At 60.1% G+C, this 18,890-nt stretch overlaps 2 protein-coding genes across 2 annotated transcripts; both read left to right on the top strand.

The window, feature by feature from the left end:
* The first annotated feature begins 1,649 nt into the window (after window positions 1–1,649).
* Window positions 1,650–5,379, top strand: HPCAL4 (hippocalcin like 4). The gene is made up of 4 exons (XM_048326851.1): window positions 1,650–1,741; window positions 3,356–3,525; window positions 3,640–3,855; window positions 4,098–5,379. The coding sequence occupies exons 2-4, from the start codon at window positions 3,364–3,366 to the stop codon at window positions 4,293–4,295; spliced, it is 576 nt and encodes a 191-aa protein (XP_048182808.1). The 5' UTR covers window positions 1,650–1,741; window positions 3,356–3,363; the 3' UTR covers window positions 4,296–5,379.
* A 2,006-nt stretch (window positions 5,380–7,385) lies between these two features.
* Window positions 7,386–18,245, top strand: NT5C1A (5'-nucleotidase, cytosolic IA). The gene is made up of 6 exons (XM_048326840.1): window positions 7,386–7,520; window positions 13,171–13,338; window positions 14,079–14,208; window positions 14,436–14,558; window positions 14,990–15,174; window positions 15,402–18,245. Exons 1-6 carry the CDS (start codon window positions 7,425–7,427, stop codon window positions 15,768–15,770), a joined length of 1,071 nt encoding a protein of 356 aa, XP_048182797.1. The 5' UTR covers window positions 7,386–7,424; the 3' UTR covers window positions 15,771–18,245.
* The last annotated feature ends 645 nt before the right edge of the window (window positions 18,246–18,890 follow it).

Genomic DNA, 18,890 nt, shown 5'->3' with positions numbered 1-18,890 from the left:
ATTTGAGCTAGGGGGGTCACAGAGGGGCTGCCTGAGCCACCAGTGCCCCGAGCACTGGGAGTGTCACAGCCGGGTGACCCGGCAGTGCAGTGGGACAGGGACTGTCGGGATTCTGGGATGAGCAGCAGTGACTCCTGCCCCCCACAGCCCCGGTCCGGCTGCAGCAGCCCGAGGCAGAGGGGGCTGTGGGGTCCCCCCCATCGGGCACAGCCCCCGGGCCGTGCTGGTGCAGCCCGTAGCCGCTGGGGGAAGCTGCAGCCCTTCGCATTCCACGGAGCCGCTGGATGGGGAGGCTTTTAGGAACCAGCGGGGCCCTGGCAGCTCTGTCCCCGCGGGTGGTAGCTGGGGGGATGCTGCTGCAGGATTGGGGAGGGAAGGGCTGCCCAGTGTGGTCAGCCCTCCATGACCCCCACGCACCGTCTCAGCACCACGGTTCGGGGTGCCAGAGCCCCAAAAAGGACATCCCAGGACCTCACAGTCACCCTGATCCTCATCCCAAGGGCATCCCTGTCACCTGGCACCCCCCTGCCTCTTCCAGCCACCCCGTGCCCCTCCAGCACCCCCTTCCCATGCGCTGAGCTGGGCCGGTCTCAGCCCTGGCAGCCTGTGCTGCTTCAATTAAGCCCTCATTAATTTTTCAGTCCCCCTGAGCCCGCCGGGCACGGGTGGTTTGCAGAGCTGCTAATTGGTGTCTTCTCTACTCCACATCCAAGCACCGGCAGCGGGGCTGGGGGGGGCTCATCCCCACCAGCTCTCGGGGACGCTCACGGAGAGGCTTTGGGGCCACACTGAGCCGTGTCCCGTGCCCAGCAGAGGCTGTGGAGGCGACCCAAAGCCGTGGGGCTGAATCACCTCGTTCCAGGTGGGTCCAGCCCCGCCCAGGGACACGGCACAGGGATGCCACGTCCAGCCGTGGGGCATCCCAGCCCTCCTGCCCCCAAGGTGCGGGGTGATGGAGCCCTGCAGCCCCACTGCTGCGATTTTTGTGATAGTTGTGATTTTTGTAACCCAGCCCTATCTCATCTCCAGCTGGGGCAGTTTCTGCTGCTTCCTGCAGCAAGGGCGGGTGTAGCTGAGAGCCCTTGGAGAAAGGCTGAGCACCCCACGGCACCCCACAGCCCCGCTGGGGATGGGATGGGGAGCAGCCCTGGCTGGCCGGAGGCTTCACGCAGGCTCCAGCTGCAGAGGGGCAGCTGCGGCCGGGCCCGGGTGGCACTGGGATCCCAGCAGGATGCCAAGGTCACCGGGAAAAGCACTCGGCGATCTCCATGGAAACATTCCACGTTTGGTTCTGGAGATCAAAGTGGTTTTCTTGTCCCTCTCTCCTCTGTGCTTCAGCTGCGGCTCTGCCAAGGGATGAGCCACTGGTATGTCCCAGTGTCCCCGGTGCAGTGTGCGGCCAGCATCCCCCGGGATCCCACTGCCAACATCCCTCTGCATCCCGGTCCGAGCATCCCCCCGCATCCCACCTCCAGTATCCCCCAGCATCCCGGTCCCAGCACCCCTGTACCCCCCATATCCCACCTCGACCCCCACCCCGCGGCCCCTCCCGGTTGATTGACAGCGCTCCCAGCCAATGGACGAGCGTCGCCGCCGGGGGGGCGGGGGGCCCGAGGCTACAAGAGGGGCGGGAGCGGCGGGGGCTGAGCCGGCGGCTGGACCGCGGCCCCTCCGGTACCGGCAGCGGCTCCGCGCCCCGCCCGGCCCCGCCGAGCCGCCACCTGCCCGCGCCGCACCACAGGTAAGGGCCGTCGGGGCTGGAGCCGCACCCGCGGGGCCGGGACCCGGCTCCCCGGTGCGGAGCCGCCGTCGGGGCAGGTGCCGGGAGCCGCTCCCGGGAGCCGCTTCCAGCGGGTGTCGGGGCCGGTGGCCCGGAGCTGTCCCCTAGTGCGGGTGGGGAGAGCATCCCCGTGCCCCCATCCATCCCCCGAGCCCCTTCCCTGCTCCCTGGGGTGCCAATCCAGGGGTGCTGCTGGAGGCTGGGGTGCTCTGTGCTGCCCGGGGTGCAGCCCTGGGGGGGACACCCGTAGTGACGCCCCTCTGTCCTGTTTTGGGACCGGCAGCCGCTGATCGGTTGGTGCTTTGGGGTGAGCGTGTGGTGTTCCTTTCGGGTGCTGTTCCCTGCCCTGGCATGGCTGGGCACTGCTTGGAAAAGGGAATCGAGGACTGTGGACCAAAGGATGCTGCTCTGGAGTCCCGGCCACTTTGGGGGCTGAGGTGAGAGGCTGCATCCTCCTGCCAGGGCGACTGTGGGAGGTGTGGAGGACACGGATCATGGCAGGTCTGGCCATGCACGGTGCCTGGCATGGTTTGTAATCAATGCCAGCAATTTAGAACCAGTCCGTGGTGCTGGGGGGGCTCGTGGAGCCGAGCTGGGGTCGCTGGGGAAGCCTTGTGCTCCGTGGGTGTCCGGACATTCCCTCGGCTCCGGCTGCCGAGGGCTGGTGGGTTCGGTGCCGCCGCGGCAGACGGTGACAGATGCTGGTGGGATGATGGGGCAGGAAGGAGCCGCTGCCTGTGGGATTCGCCGGGAGCGGGGCTGGCCGGGAGCACGAGGAACCCCCCGTCACCCCTCCCAAGGTGCCCCCGCGTGCCCCGAGCCCACGCGGCCAGGACATCACACCCCTGAAAGGAGACGGTGCTTGGTTGGGCTCCAGGTGAACTTCTCCTCAACTTCATGGAGAGAGAAGCTGCAGGAGCTCCCGGAGAACCATCTGCTGCTCCGGCTGAGCGGCGCTGGCAGCCGAGGCTGCGTGGGAGCGGGCACGGCGCGTATCGGAGCGGCTCCGCTTCCTGCCCACACACCAGGGCCTTGCCAGGGCTCCCTGCTGCTGGCAGCCCCCTGGCCAGACCCCGTCCTCACCGAGGGCTGGCCAGGAGCAGGTTGGGCATGGCTGTGATCAGCTGGATGCCGTGAGGCCGATGCTGCCAGGGAGGTTTTTATGTGCTCTAATGGCAGATTCTTCCCTGTCCCATCCCTAGGGAAGGTCTGGTGGAAGGTGTCCCTGCCCATGGCAGTGTGGCTGGAGCTAAACGGTCTCTGAGATCCTTTCCAACCCAAACCATTCTAGGATTGTCTGGTTGTGCTCTGGTAAAGGCCATGGGAAGAGTTCTGACTTTTCAGTTGCTTTTGGAGTGTTTTCCTGCAGCCCAAAGCGAGCTCCTGTACATCTCCAGCAGCAAAGGCCACAGCCACATTCCCGGTGCCACAGCTGCTGTCCTACATGGATACCCACCAGCCAGGTGGATCAGCTCCAGCAAGGAGAAGAGGGATGCGGGATCACGCAGCTGCCAGGGTGGAGGAGGGCCTGGGACGACCATCCTTCTCCAGCCTGGTGTGGATTTCCCTTTCCAGGGGCAGCCATGGGCAAGCACAGCAGCAAGCTGGCCCCGGAGATGCTGGATGACCTGGTGAGGAGCACGGAGTTCAGCGAGCAGGAGCTGAAGCAGTGGTACAAGGGCTTCCTCAAGGACTGCCCCACCGGCATCCTCAACCTGGAGGAGTTCCAGCAGCTCTACATCAAGGTGGGCTCCAGCCGTGGGTTCTGAGTGCTGCCTGGGGGGCTGGAGCACCTCAGGTGCAGCCTCGGTGCCAACTTCTCCCTCCTCACTTCAATCCCTCCTCTCTCCTTCCCGCAGTTTTTCCCCTACGGAGACGCCTCCAAGTTTGCCCAGCACGCTTTCCGCACCTTCGACAAGAACGGGGACGGCACCATCGACTTCAGGGAGTTCATCTGTGCCCTGTCTGTCACCTCCAGGGGCACCTTTGAGCAGAAACTCAACTGGGCCTTCGAGATGTACGACCTGGACGGGGATGGGAAGATCACGCGCCTGGAGATGCTGGAGATCATTGAGGTACTGGCGCTTCAAATCAGCAGGGATTGTTTGCTTTTTCCAGGCTTTTCACAGCTCTTGGGTCCCTTTTAGCACCATAAAAATGAGTTTTCCTACCCAGAGCCTTGTCTGAAAGGTGCTTGATGTGTCTCTGATAGAAATGGGTCCCAATGAGCAGCAATCCTGTGCCTGTCCCCTGCCTTGCCCTGGGATCTTCTGTCCTTCCAACATTCCCTCTCATTCCCATTCTCATCTTTCTCCAGGCCATTTACAAGATGGTGGGGACTGTGATCATGATGAGGATGAACCAAGACGGGCTGACGCCTCAGCAGCGAGTGGACAAGATCTTCACAAAGATGGACAAGGACAAGGATGACCAGATCTCCCTGGAGGAGTTCAAGGAGGCCGCCAAGAGCGACCCCTCCATCGTCCTGCTCCTGCAGTGTGACATGCAGAAATAGAGCCCTGGGGCTCAGGGCTGGACTGGCTGCAGCCAAACTCTGCCCCCTGTGATGGTTTCAATCCCCATTTTTCCCCCGTTTGGCCCCAGGTATGAGCCACATCCCATCCCGTTCCGTTCCTCCTGCTGCCCCTGCTCCGGCTGCATCCCGGGCAGTCCCCATTCCACACCCTCCCAGGGTGCTCTGAGTGCTGTCAGCGCTCCCCCATCCTGGAGCTGGACACCCTGCAGCCTCTGGCGCGTCCTGGCTGACCAGGGCCAGCCGTTTCCACAGCCCTGCTGCCTCCTCCCTGCTTTCCCCCACTGCTCCACCTGGCCCATTCCCTGATCCTAACGGAGACCAACTTTGTGCCCTTTCTGCTGTTCCCCCCGCCCTGTTCATGGCTTGTGATGTCTCCAGGGAGGCTGAAAAGTCTCAAGTCCTGCTCCTGGTCCCTCCTTCACTGGCAATTCCCTGGAAGGCTCCCCAGAGGGGCCAGGGCAGGGTCTTGCACTGGCTTTAGCTCTTCCACCTCCACTTTTCCTGCTGGGAACAGCCAGGGTTGGTCAGGACACTTTAGTGGAGAACAGAAGTGTGCAGAGCCAGCCCTGGATGTGGCCACTGCCCGATCCCAGAAGCCACCTTCCATCCCATCAGGAGGGTGACCTCCACAGCTGCCCTGGCAGCATCGTGGGTGCTCTGCAGCATTTCTGACCTTCCTCAGGTGGCACCTGGGGTCCCAAACTGGAGGCGAGGTCAGGAGCGTGGCCGTGGAAGGCAGGTCCTGGTGCTGCTCCGGGGTGTGTGGCGCTGCTGTGGGGACAGCTGGGTGCTGGGTGGGGGCTGTGGAGAGGCGTGGATGGGTCCTGTACCTGCTGAGCCTCCTGGCAAAGCTCTGAGCTCACAAGAAACAAATCTGTCCCCTTCCTCCCCCCCCTTCCAGCCTGCTGCACCCACCCCTCCTGCCCCAGGCCAGGAATATTGTCCCAGGTTGGTGTTTAGTCTGCACGTTGTGGTGTTGATGGCTGTGGTGTCTGTTAGGAGATGGTGAAGTTGTTACCAATTTTTTTAATGGAAAAATAAACTGCCCCCCGTGTGTGGTGTCCCCCCTGAATGGTTTATTGGGGGGCAGCTGGCTGGGGACAGTGAGGTGACAACACTGCACTCCTGGGCATCATTTAGGGGTCTCACCTGAGCCTGTGGCACCCCAAGGGATGGAGAAACCCCTGGGGACAGCACGGGCTGGGGAGCCTTGAAGGTGGGTGGGAGTGAAACCCTTCAGTCGTGCAGGCAGCTCTGGGGAAGGGAATGTCACTTTTGGGGTGGGGAGGCCCAGACCCTAAATTTCCCTGGAAATGGGTTTCATGTGTCATCCAGGAGCTGGGCCCTGGCTGTGCCCTTCCCTCAGGGCTGGTGGCTTTGTCCTGAGCTCCATTGGGGACCTGCTCCTACTGCATCTTTGTCCTTCTTTTCTCCACCCCCATCTTCCCCGCACAGATTTTCCTCTGGCTGTTCTTCTCCCTTAGCACCCTGCACAGACGGTGACTGTTGCTAAGGAGCTCTCACCAAATTTTAATCCTTCTCTGTAATCAATCCTGGGCAGCCGGGCTGGCTCCTGGGCAGCAGGGCTGGCTCTCAGCTCACCCCATCCCACCTGGATCCTGCAATTCCCCAGCCCTGATGTGTCTTGCAGCAGCCAGCACCTGAGCACGGGGATGGGAGGGTGCCAAAACGCTGGCAGGGAGTGTATTTTTAGGAGTGCTGCTGAGGGGAGAGCTCTGCACCTCGGGCTCGGCTGCTGTGCTTTCCAGGAGCGCACGTGTGAGTTTGCAGCTCAGCAGTGCCCGGCAAAGAGGGAACGGGGCAGGTTGTCCCCACCCTGTGGGAGCTGGGGACGTGCCAGGGATGCTGCCTGAAAGGGCAGCAACTCAAAATCTCTAGAGAGAACTCCAGGAATAGCCTCGGTGGTGATTCTGGAGCTCTCCGAGCTCCCGCTTCCCTGGGGCCACCCCGAAGGTGGCTCAGGTGTTTCCCAGCAGGGAGCTGCAAAGGCCCTGGGGACAGGAACTCTGTGAGGCTGAAATGATGTCGAATTCCCAAAAGGTTTGGGATTCCTGGAGCCAGCCCTGCTCACCAGCACACAGCTTCCCCTGGCTCTGCTCTCCCGCTTGGAGCTCGGTGTGAGCGCGGTGGGGTTGGATCAGTCCCATGGACAGGGACACGGGGGGTCCCCAAGGCTGTCATCTGTAGGGAGGGTTGTTCTTTAGCTGAAGCACAGAGATTTGGGTGAAACCACAGGGCTTTGGGTAAAACCCTGTTCTGTGACCTCCCCCCAGGAGCTGCCCTGTTCCAGGTGAGATCCTCCATCCCTTGCCCCTTCCTGGCTGATGGTTTTGGTCTCTGGGATGCACTCCCTGCTCCCCAGGGGCTTCTGGGGGTCTGCTGGTCGCGGTGGAGTTTTTATCCTGAGTTGAATGTGCAGCTCTGTGGCTGCTCCCACCAGCACTGGTGGGGCTGGAGAGCCTTAATTAACACCCGCACTAATTCCATTAACCAGTGAACGGCACAGGTCACCCTGCCACGGAGCAGGGTCCCACCACGCCTCTCTCCTCCCCTGCTACCACCACCCTGGCTGCTCCATCCTCTCCAGCTCCCAGCACGGACCACCCTCGGGCTGTTCCCTGTGCTCCCCAAGGATGGCCAAACCCCAGAGAGCCGCGGCGTGGGACGAGCAGGAGCTGGTGTCCCCAGGGCTGCCCCATCACCTCCTGCTCCGTGTCCTCCCGGGGCTCTGCTGATGCCACCTTTGTCCCCAGCCCCTTCCCTTCGCTCCTGGGGCTTCGCTGCCCCCGGCGCTGGCTCTGCCCTGGAGCGGGGGTTCCCTCCTCGGTTCCCCGCAGCTCCCCGGTATCGCCGGGGGGAGCGCGGCGGCGGCGAGGAGCGCTCGGTCCCGAAGAGGTTAATCCGTGTCCCGGTGGACTGAAACCCCGGAGCTTCATGGGATGCCTTATAAAGCGCGTTCCGCCGGGCCGGCCCCGGCTCCGGGAGCTCCCGGGACGCGCGGAGCCGCCGCCGCGCACGGACCGGAGCCGCCGGTGCCCCGGAGCCGCCGGTGCCCCGGAGCCGCCGGTGCCCCGGAGCCGCCGCGCTATGGAGCCGCCGGGCCCCGCCGGGGCTCCGGGCCGGCCCTGGGATGAAGCCAAGGCTTTCTACGACAACCTCGCCCCCAAGAAGAAGCCCAAATCGGTGAGAGCCCCCGAGGCGCCGCGCAGCGCTCCCTGCCCCGGGGGGATTCGCTCCTCCCGGCGCAGCCCCCGCCCCGCCAGCCCCATCTCCCGCCGGGGCCCCCGGGGCTCTCCAGGTGTCCCATCTCCTGCAGGCTCTCCGGGGTCCTCCTGGGTGCCTCATCTTCTCTGGATTGCCCCGTGGAACCCCCCCGGGTGTCTGTGGGTCCCCCATCTCCTCCAGGCTCTCTGGGGTCCCTCCCGGTGCCCCCTTTCCTCCACGTACTTTGGGGTCCCCCGGAGTGTCTCCATGTTCCCCATCTCCCCCAGGCTCTGTGGGGTCCCCCATGGTGTCTCTGGTGTTTCTTTGATCCCCTGCCTCCATCCAGGTCCTTGGGGACGCCCTGGCTCTCTCCAGGCGCTCCTTCATGGCATCCCTGGGTTACCCCTGGTTGCCTGGGGTCTCTCCGGATGCCCCCGGTCTCTGTGGGTTCCTGCAGATCCCTGTGGCGCTCCTGGGTCCCTCCTGGGCTGAGGTGCCCTTGCAGAGTGGCCCGGTGCGCCATGAGCTGCCTGTCCCCTGCGCCAAGGAGGGAGGAGGCCCTGCCAGGGACAGGAGGGGTGGCACTGACAGAGCCGGGGGACAGCCCAGGAGCCGAATCCCTGCCCGGGCTGTCACAAGAGTGTCGCTTCCCCTGCCAGGCTCGCCTTTTCCGGGAGATTACAGGGACAGCCTGTGTTATCTAACGAGGGCTGAGCCTGCCGGGTTTGAACACGGGAGCGCCTGGAAGTGCGGCCGTGCCCTGGAATAGCTGCGGGGGAGCGGGGCTGGGGCTGTGCGCGGGGCGAGCTGGCCCTGCCCCTGCAGCCTGTGAGCCGCCTCAGCCACCCTCAGGGCTGTGGGAGCCCCGAAACGTGGGGCTCTGGTGGGGGGCGAGGTGGGCGCCTTGGTGGCACCTTCCGTGGCAAAGCTCTGCGTGTGAGCTCTCCACGAGGGGACGTGTCCAAGCCCTCGCTTGGGGCAGTTCCCTGCTGGGGACCCGAGTGCCACCCCCGGTCCTGGAGCCGCTGCCAGCTCCCGTCGCTGCTGCCCCTGCCCTTTCCAGAGGAGAGGGACAGCCCGGCTCGGTGGCAGGATGCAGCTACTTGTCTTTCATGCCATGCTCTGCCCATGGATGCCAGCCCAGGCTTCTCCTCTTCCTCTCCTCGCAGTTCTGTGGCCAGTAACCCATCCCTGCTGTCCAGCGGGGGAAACTGAGGCACGGGGGCGCTCAGATCCTGCAGCTGGGCTGTGCCATCCCTCTCTGTGGGGCTGGGGGTGATGCCAGGCCCTGTGCCCCTCTGCTGGGGCAGGCTGGGGGCTCCGTGCCCGGCGGGCAGCCGGCTCAGCTGCCCTCGGAGCGCCAGGCAGCTGTCAGCCCCGGGGTGACGGATGGCTGCAGGGCGCTTTTCCGCAGTATAAATAATGTTCTCGGAAAACTCAAAACCACCCCTGCCGTCGCCCTGAACTTTAATCTGATCCCGAGCAGGGGGCTCGGGAGGAATTCTGGCAGCTCTGGGCACTTCCCTGGATGCTGCAGAAGACCAAATTCTCGTGATTAATCCAGTGTCCAGAGGTGGATTTTGGTCATGGAAAAGGAAGAGGAAAGGTTTGCTCCAGGGTGAAGCACTGTCCTCACTCCAGCTACAACATCCCAAAAATCGGGCACATGGGTGAGACCGATGGGTCCTGAAGGATTTCCTTCGGGAAATGGGGTTTGGTGTTGTCCGTCTGCACCCTTGGGGGTGCTGGGTCTGTCCGTCCTCTTGGCCAAAGGGAGCAGGAGGGAGCTGTGGGAGCTGCGAGGTGGCAGGAGAAAAGGTGATTTTGGGAACGGGTTATCGGGGCATTCCTGCTTTGCAGTGGTCCCAGCTCTTCCCATGGCAGCTCCGGCGCCGCTCCTGCCAGGGAGGTCAGCGATGAGACCTGTCACCCTTCAGCAATGCTGGAAATGTCCCCCAGCCTCTCCGGTGACGCCGAGGGGGGCCAGGGGGAGCTGGTTTTCTTCTGGTTCCCTTCCTCTGGGCACCCATTCGGGACCCATCAGTCTCTCCCATGTGCCTGATTTTTGGGATGTTGTAGCTGGAGTGAGGACAGCGCTTGACCCTGGAGCAAACCCTTCCTCTTCCCTTTCCGTGACCAAAATCCACCTCTGAATATTGAATTAATCACAAGAATCTGGTCTTCTGCAGCATCCAGGGAAGTGCCCAGAGCTGCCAGAATTCCTGCAGGATTTTGGGACGGGGTTGGGTCCAGCTCCAGGCAGTGTGAAAGGATCGAGGGGTGCAGAATGGGGTCCCCACTGTGGCTCCTGCTGGTGGTGGCAGTGAAGCTGCTGGGCTTGGGTGGCACTTTGGGCACCTGTGGCTCTCGTGGGTGCGAGGACACGGTCCTGCCGCGCATCCTGGCAGCCTGTGGGATTTCCAAATGTCTGCCTCTAATCCTTGGGGGGCTGCTGGGGATTTACATCTGATTAGAGCAGCGATTTAAAGGCTGCCAGCTGCTGGGTCCGCAAGGGGAAAATTGGGCTGTTTGCAGTCACTCCTGAAATACACCTTCCCCCCAAAACTGGGGGGTTTGGGGTCTGGGATGAGGTTTGCACTCGATGGAGCTGGAGCCTGATGGAGAGGTCTTTTACACTTCTGAGATGGGGTTTGGACCGTGTGGACCACCTGGAGCTGTGCCAAGGGCTGATGTTCCTCTTCAGAGGGCTGGGCTGGTGGGACATGTCCCTGGTTGTCCCTCCTGTCTTGCTGACCCTAGGGATAGACCCAGGATTGGGATGGGACCTTTCCCCACCCTGCCCTGCTCACACTCCTCTTAAACCCATCATCAACTTCTTGCTCGAGGTTCAGGACAGGGCTGGATCTGACCTTCCCGCGGGAAGGGAGAGGAGCTCACCATGAATCCCCAGGCAGCAAATTCAGTTGGATTCAGCTGAGAGGAGCCTGGACTTGTGCTGGATGAGCTTTCACTGACCTTGGCTGACCTTGGATGCTGCTCTGAGGGGAAAACAGAGTTTGTGATTCAGCCCGAGCCCTCTGGGGCTGGGGCAGCCGGAGCAGGAGGCTGTGGTGGGATGGGGGCTGTGGGATCAAATCCATCCCAGCCAGGACTGGGAGTGGGACCCCTCCCATGCACGCATTTCCTGTTAGAGAAGAAGGGTGTTTGCCTTGAAACATCCCAATTTCTGGGGAAAAGTGGGGTTGGGTGGGTTGTTTGCAGCACTCAGACGGAGGGTTTGAGGTGCCGCGGTTCCTGAGGCTTTTTAAAGCTCATTTTTGGGCGTCGTAATGACCATCTGCAGCACTAATGGGGACAGAGAGGCATCCAAACCACCTCGGGGAGGGAACGCTTCCAAATGAAACCTCCACTTCAAAGAAATGTCAAAATGCAGATCCCTCCTCGCAGCGCAGAAATCGCCTCATTTTTCAAATGTCAGCATTTCCCAGAGAACAGCGGGGCCGTTCCAGCCCAGCCGGAGCTGGGAGCCGCGTTAGCACCCGCGTGAGACTTTCCTGCCCCGATTGCTCCAAAAGGTGCAAATCTTCCTTGGCAGGATCCATCAGGTCCCATTCCCAGAAGCTCCCTGCCCGCAGGCACCCGGGGCTCCAGCAGCCCACGCTGGGGCAGAGTCAGGCCCCGAGCTGAGGGTTATTTTTATTGCTGTGTTTATTGCCTCTTAAATGAACCTCCCGGAGGGCTGGAGCCTTTCGGAGGCGGCGGGGAAGGGACCTTGAGCAGCCGGCGCTGTTGCGCAAGGTGCCGAAGGTGTGCGCCGGTGGGGGGGAGAGGGAGAGGGAAATTCCCTCTGGGCACCCGGCTTGGCTTGTGGCCCCAAACATCCTTCTCAGCCCCTTGAACACGCCTCAGTGCTGTTACATTTGGGCTGCTGACCTGTTTTCTCTGCTGGGAATCTCCCTCCAGGGCTGACCCTGCTCCAGGACCAGGGAGCAAACACCTGGGAGCTTTCCTGTGTACCCGGCACCGCAGGGATCTGAGAGCAGGATGGAGCAGCAGGACTCCAGCTAATGACCGGATGTCCCAAGACCTTTCATAGTTATTAATAGTTTCAGCTAATAAATGGCCCATGACACCGGGGTTATTAATTAATGAGCTGAGGGGCCAAGGCTTGGCCCGTGACCAGTTAAAAGCTGATGCTCCTCGGGGACCTGGCTGTGGCTCACTTGGAGCGGTGCTGGTGTCGTGGGTCAGGTCCTGCCTGTGCTGGGGGTTGTTCCCTTGCTTTCCTAAGAGAGCCACTTCCCAACGGGATCCGGTTTCCCTGCAAACGCAGCGGGAAAGGGATCCCTGTGGCCGCAGTGATGTTCTCAGCCCCAGCTAATCTGTGTCTCGTCCTAATCGCTCGCTGTTTAATCGCTTTGCTGGGGATTTGGGGGATTTTGGGGAAGGATGCAGCCTTTGGAGAAGTGCCTGGGATGGACCTGGCGCTGGGCATGGCGTGGAGGCTCCCACTGACTCATCCCGGGGTGGGGCTGGGGGCAGAGCGAGCCCCAGGGCGAGCCCAGCCCTGCGGGGAGCGAATCCCCGGTGAGGTGCGGACTGGGCAGCTCGGCCTTGCCAGGCTGCTGCTCCCCGTAAAGCTCAGCCCTAGGCAGGGTGGGAGCTTGGACTTTGGAGCAGCTGGATGTGCGGAGCAGCTGGAGGAGGCACCCTCCACCCTGGGCAAGTGGCATTGCTGGAGGATTACTCACGGATAACCCGGCACAGAGGATCCTGGAAATCACAGAGGATCCTGGAAATCACAGGGGAGCAGGGGCGAGGTGCTCCTGCAGCGCTGCCAGCCTGGATTTCGCAGGAACACATCCCTGAGCTCCCAGGGAGCCCCTGAGCCCCGTCCTGCTCCCTGGACTCCTCTGTAGGGGACAGGGCTCCCTGTGCCAGTGTCCCTCCGTAGGATTTGCTGTCCTGGCAGCCAGGATTCCTCACTGGCCATCAGTAATTAAGTTATTTTTGTGCTTGTGAGTGAGGGACGGGGATTAACACCCTCCCTGCCCTCCAAGGGGAGATGGAGGACGAGTGGGGGTCAAGATGAGCTTGACTTTCCCGCCATCCCCTCTGTCCCTGCCAGGTCCCTCTGGAGGCGCCTTCAGCTGGAGGAGGTTTTGGATTTGGATTTTGGATCGAGCCCTCGAACGTGAATAACAATGACTCATAAATCATTGCTTGCACCACCTGTTTGTCATGTTTCCACCCACGATAACTGTATGGAGTGTTCAGAGGAGCTGAGCTGGCACGGGCTGTTTGTCACATCTGGACGGCATCACGGGATGCGGATCTGGCTCAGCCGCAGAGCGCGGCTTTTTCCTGGCTGGGGGGTGGGAAAAGCCACACAAATCCCTTCTTCGTGGGCTCCAGCAGGGTCTGCCCGGGTTCTGGGAACCTGTTTTCAGCGGGAGGGCTTGGGAATGGGATCTGAGGTGTCCCGAATGTGTGGGGATGGAGCATCAGGGCTTCATCTGTTGAAGGACGGGGGTGCAGCTGCTCTGTTGCTCTCCAGATCACTTCAGTGGTGTCACCCACCCCGTGGCCTTTCACGCTGGGAGTGAGCTGGTGCCACCCTGGGCTGGGAGCAGGGGCTGCCTCTCTGATTTCCCCTCTCTGCCCACAGCCAAAGCCCGAGAATGCCATCACCATCGCCGTGTCCTCGCGGGCGCTGTTCCGCATGGAGGAGGAGCAGAAGATCTACACGGAGCAGGGGGTGGAGGCCTACGTGAAATATCAGCTGGACCACGAGAACGAGCCCTTCCTGCCCGGGGCCGCCTTCCCCTTCGTCAAGGTGAGCAGCCACAGCACTGTGGTCCCCAAAAATTTTGGGGAGAGGACAGAGTTCGTGTGGGGACAGGGTGGACACGAGCAGGAGGGATGGAGCCACGGAGCAAACAGAGGGCAAAAAAAACCTCCCAGCAAGTGATGTGCTGCTTCCAGGGCTGGATTTTCCATCTTGAGCCCAAGAATTGAACAAATCATCTCCTTGGATCGCATTTAAAGTTTCCCTTTAGGGAATTGTCTTTTTTTTTTTTTTTTTAAATTATGATTATTATTACAATTTAGTTATTCTTGTAAATTGGCTGAGTTTAGCCTTGCTCCCGAGTCGGCCGATTTCTAATTCTGACGTGTTGAAATGAGGCATTTTGAACTTGAAAAATATTTTCTCACTCCTGCTGCAGTTCATGCAGTTTTGGGTGCTGGAACCCGTTCCCAATGAATAAATTAATCAGCTCTGTGGGGCGAGACTTGTTTCTGATTGCTTGAAAAACACTTAACCTGCAACTTGGAGTTGATTTATCCTCATTTAATTACTCAAAACCTTTCGTGTTTGAAAACAGAAGAGTAGCTAGGTGGGTTTTTTTCCCCCCCAAAAATGAATCTGTTTTTTCCCAGCTGGTATCAGCTTGGCTCGGGGCGTAGCTGGGGTCGGGGTTTTGGTGAGCAGGAGTGTTCTGGGTGGGATGGGTCAGGGCCACACCTGGGAGGGGGCTGGCTGACACCCACCCCGCTGTCCCTGGGGTGCTGCAGGCGCTGGAAGCGGTGAACGCTCAGCTCCGTGAGCTCTACCCCGACAGCGAGGAGCTCTTCGACATCGTCCTCATGACCAACAACCACGCCCAGGTCGGGGTTCGCTTGATCAACAGCATCAACCACTACGGTAAGATGGGGACAAAGCTGTCCTTGGTGGCTTTTGGGTGGTGTCACTGCTTGGCACCGAGAAAAGGAAACGTTTTCTCCCCTTTTTCCTGCTTCTCCCGGATTTTCTGGGGGCTGGCTGGTGGGAAGGGGCTCTGGCTGCTGACCAAAATTAACCCCGCTCCTTCCAGCAGCAAGGCTGGGTTTGGGGGGCAGCCAGGCTCACCCTGCGGTGCCTCTTGCCCTCAGATCTGTTCATCGAGAGGTTCTGCATGACGGGAGGGAACAGCCCCATCTGTTACCTCAAGGCCTATCACACCAACCTCTACCTCTCCTCCGACGCCGAGAAAGTGAGTGGGGCCATTGAAGAGGGTGAGTCTGGGGTCCAGCTCGTGGCGGGGGGCAGCGGGGGGAGCCTGGAGCCCTCAGGGGGTTGATCCCAGGAAGGATATCTGCAATATCCGTGTCCCTAAGCCCACGTGCACTTAGGGTTTGCCTTGCCCCGCATCTCTGATGCTCCAAAGAGCCTCCAGTTTCCATAGAAATGAGCCTTTCCTGCAGCTCCACAGCTCTCCCGAGGCAAAGGCGGTGGTTTTCCTCCTTAATTCCTGTATGCAAAGGGTGATTTGTCATCTGGGGCTTTGTTTTTGCGGTGGGAGGTCTCGGGGCCGAGCCGCAGGTGCTCCCGGGCGCGTTTCCTCGCGGCGTTTTGCTTCCAGCCCGGCGTGTTTTGCTCTGCTCCTCAGCGGCCGAGCCACGGGGACGGATCCTTGGATAACTGCCACCTCTTGCCTCATCCTCAGGGATCGCTGCAGCCACCATCTTCAGCCCCAGCAGGGACCTGGAGGTGTCGGAGAAGCAGCTGCGGGTGGCCTTCGATGGGGACGCCGTGCTCTTCTCGGATGAGTCGGAGCAGATCGTGAAGGCTCACGGCCTGGACATGTTCTTCGAGCACGAAAAGGCTCATGAGAACAAGCCCCTGGCACAGGTAGAGCTGGGCTGAGGGCAGGGAAAGGCTCTGGGACAGAGGCAGCCCTCGTGGGGACGCTCCCAACTCTGGGATCAAGCCAGAGGGGGTGCGAGGTGGGGTAGGGCAGCAGCTGCTGGCCCGGGGGTGGCTGTGGGGTCATTTTTGGGGGGCTCACAGGGTGAAGGGATTATCCAGCATGTCTGGGATTGGAAGGATGGCACGGGGGCATCTCCTTGCTCCAACAGGGCCCCCTGAAGGGCTTCCTGGAGGCGCTGGGGAAGCTGCAGAAGAAGTTCTACTCCAAGGGGCTGCGGCTGGAGTGTCCCATCCGCACGTACCTGGTGACGGCGCGGAGCGCGGCCAGCTCGGGGGCCCGGGCCCTAAAGACTCTGCGCAGCTGGGGCCTGGAGACGGACGAGGCTCTGTTCCTGGCCGGGGCTCCCAAGGGGCCGCTGCTGAGGAAGATCCGGCCCCACATCTTCTTCGACGACCAGATGTTCCACGTGGAGGGAGCCCAGGAGATGGGCACCGTGGCCGCCCACGTCCCCTACGGCGTGGCCCAGAAGCACAAGCGGCCGGCGCAGGAGAAGCAGCAGACCCCCAACAGCAAATAGTGGGGCTGGGTGGTCCCCACAGCCCCCGGCATGGACATCACCCCCACCCCCCGTGGGCCGTGGCGCGCAGGGCAGGGAGCGTCGGTGCTGGGAACGGGAGTTCAGCCCGCAGTCGGGCAGGGAGAGAGGAGGAAAAGCTTCCTTAATGCCTCTGTTCGTCGGGGTCTTGCGGCGTTGTCGCTGTTCCTCGTGGGGCTGGAGGCTCCTCTGTGCCAGGAGACGTTTTCCCAGCTCGTCCACGCGCTCCGCGCTCGCTTCAGGCGAAATCCCTCGAGGATGGGTCTGCCCTGTGTGGGATCTTTGTGCCGGGCGGGTTTAACCTCTTTATTTAAAACCCCACGTGAATCCCAAAGCATTCTGGCTTCCCAAGCAAATGTTTAGGCTGAACTGTTGAATTGGAAAGTTGGGAGCGCCCAAAAACCTTCTGAGCAGCTTTGAAACAAAATTTTGTCTCTTTTAACTAAAATTAAACTGTGATATTGTTCCTTCACAGCCCCAGCTGCTGCTCCCCAACCAGAGAATACTCAGTGTCCGTCCTTTCGCCAAGATTTTGCCAGCTTAAATTTGGAAAAATACAAACAAATACTTTGACATATTTGAAAAAAACAAGCAAAAAAAACCAAAACAAAAAAAATTCTGTTTCCTGCTTGGAGCTTTGGGCTGGTGTATTGTTGGCCCAGGTTTTTATATTTGGGTTTCACACTTGCATGATTTAGCACTTAAAACTAATGATCTCAGCAAGGCATCCAAAGCCCAGCTTGTCCAAGGGCTGCAGACACATGGCCAGGGCTTGAATTAAGTTGAAAGCAGGCCCTGATATATTAGGGACATCATTTGAAGTCCATTTAGGTAAATCTGCAGAGAACTTCAGCCTGGGGATTTCAATTAAAGGATTTTTTTTCTCCCTTTCTAGGCTGAGCCCATATGAGTTGATAATCTTTTTCTCCTCAGCTTCTTAAAACCGCTGGTGCTTCCTAAAATAGACACCTCTGTTAACGATGCTGTGAGAGAACCAAATCTCTGATTAAAAAACAGGATGGGAAATCAATCGGAGAGAAAACGGTGTGAAAATCACGCTGACATTTCTGCTCAAAGCCCTGTCCCAAAGGAGACGCTCGGGAGGAAAATGTAAAGATTATTTCTTCCTTGTGGGTTCTTTTTTTTCCTCCATTTTTCTTTTTGCACGACACCCCACGGCTGAGCAGGAAGGATGCTCAATATTATCAGACAGTTTTCTGCAAACTCCACGGGCTGCAATTTTCCAAGTTGAGTGTCTGGCTCTTTCCAGGGAAGTCTCAGCTCAAACAGTGAGGCTGGAGCTGTAGTCATCACCCGTTTGAGGAATACAGAAATAACCGAGCTGGTGATGCCTTCAGGAGACTGATGGCTCAGGAGACTTTTCTCATTGCACTAAATCCTGCTCTAGCAGTGAAAAGCGAATTGCACTTCTTTCCCCCCCCCAAAAATTCTTTTGACAGACTTAACTGTCACATCTGGGCGACAAACACCTCGGAGGAAGGTCTACAATCCAAACCAAAAAATCTTGGGAGAAATGAGTTTCCGAGTACCGCACCCGCCAGCATTCAGGTTTGTAGAAAGGTCTCGTCTTGTTTAACGTGAACCCAAGATTTTGGGATCTGAACTGGACCTTGGAGACCTTTCTGGCAGCTGGGAGGGGGAGCACAGCCTGGCCTCCCAGTAAACATTTCCAAGGTGTTTCCTGAAGATCGCGGAAGCCCAGCCAAGCCTGGCTTGTGCAGGGGAGAGGATGTTGCAGGAGGAATGGGATCGTCAGGCAGCCCTCGGGAACGGGGCAGGGTGCCAGGGGGGTCGGGCACACGGGGATGTGCCCATGGGACGATCCAGAGGTAACGCTGGTGTTGGCAGGGCTGGGCTGGCAGCGGGAGGTGCGTGCCCTGCCTAGGAATGCTGTTAGCTCCAGGGAAGCGCTGGCTTCTGGTTTTGGGGCAGATTTTAGCAGAGTCCTGCTGCCTCCCCAGGCCCTGAGGTGCACAGGGAGCTGGATGCAAGCTGGGGGCAGGGGTTTGGTGACCCTGCTTCGGCTCCTCCTGCTGCCAGGGCAGCTTAGGGGCTCCCTGGGAGATGTGGGGCCTGGGAAATGGGCCCCAGGTGAGCCAGACCTCCCCGAATCCTTCCCAAGCAGGGAGGATTTTCCATTCCCATCATGGCTGCCCCTTTTGCTTTTCTACACGTGGCTTCCTCTGTTTTGTTAGGGTTTTTTTTTTCCTCCTCCATCACTACAACTGGAAGACAAGGACTCGGGTACTTCCCTTGTGTCCCCTCGGGCTGGGAGGGCCAGCGGGGTCGGGCCTCTCGTGCTGTCCTGGCTGATAACTGGACTTTTCCTGCTGTGTGTTGTTGCTGTGGGTTTCACTTCGTTGTCCTCTGGTGGTTCTTTGCCATGTTAGTGGAATCCCTCGGGGTGTTTTTCCCTAATAAATCGTGTTGGTCCCAGCCCAGCTGCCTCCGTTCTCACAATGAGTGTTTGGCTCCCTGCTGCAGGGTCTGAGCTCCCTGCTTGGGACCTCCCAGGTTTTATGGTGATGGGGTGGGGGTGACAAGAAGGGAAAAAGGGGTTTTGAGGTTCAGGGGAATTCCGAACATGTGATTAAAGCACCTGGTTTGGGACTGGAGACTCGTGGGAGAGGTGGGATTCCAGGGGTGGGATGTGCCGTGATACAACCGCCTCCCTCTGCTTCGTGAGCGGCTTTTGTGGGCACCTGGGCTCGTGATGAAGCCCTGGGTAAAAATACAGCTTGGCAGGAGACTTTTGTCATCCTGATCTTCTCCCAGCCAACAGGTGGGAGGCAGCAGAAGCTCGATGGAGGAAATTCATGGCTGCTGAAGTACCGGCTCCATCCGAGCAGCGACACTGCAGCCCTGGCTCCTCCCTGCCAATGAGGGGAACAGATGGACTGAGGGGAAGCAACAAATTCTCCATCCATCACCAAATATAGCCAAGGAATGTCCGTAGGCCCCAGGGCAGCATCCCTGCTATGGGTGTTCATTTAAGGGGTGGATGGCTCTCAGCAGAGCGTTCCTGCTTCTCTGGAATGCCTTCCCCCAGCCCATCCCCAATCCTGCCGTGTCCTTCCACCA

Source organism: Corvus hawaiiensis, chromosome 23 (genome assembly GCF_020740725.1).
Source record: "Corvus hawaiiensis isolate bCorHaw1 chromosome 23, bCorHaw1.pri.cur, whole genome shotgun sequence".
NCBI lineage: Eukaryota > Metazoa > Chordata > Aves > Passeriformes > Corvidae > Corvus > Corvus hawaiiensis.
The sequence above is the reverse complement of the archived record's forward strand: the minus strand, read 5'-3'. Positions and strand labels throughout refer to the sequence as shown.

Coding starts and splice junctions, on each gene's coding strand:
- NT5C1A (XM_048326840.1), top strand. CDS start 7,425: ATGGAGCCGCCGGGCCCCGCCGGGGCTCCGGGCCGGCCCTGGGATGAA. Junction 14,209..14,435: donor CAACAGCATCAACCACTACG/GTAAGATGGGGA, acceptor TCTTGCCCTCAG/ATCTGTTCATCGAGAGGTTC. Junction 14,559..14,989: donor GAGTGGGGCCATTGAAGAGG/GTGAGTCTGGGG, acceptor CCTCATCCTCAG/GGATCGCTGCAGCCACCATC.
- HPCAL4 (XM_048326851.1), top strand. CDS start 3,364: ATGGGCAAGCACAGCAGCAAGCTGGCCCCGGAGATGCTGGATGACCTG. Junction 3,526..3,639: donor TCCAGCAGCTCTACATCAAG/GTGGGCTCCAGC, acceptor TCCTTCCCGCAG/TTTTTCCCCTACGGAGACGC. Junction 3,856..4,097: donor AGATGCTGGAGATCATTGAG/GTACTGGCGCTT, acceptor ATCTTTCTCCAG/GCCATTTACAAGATGGTGGG.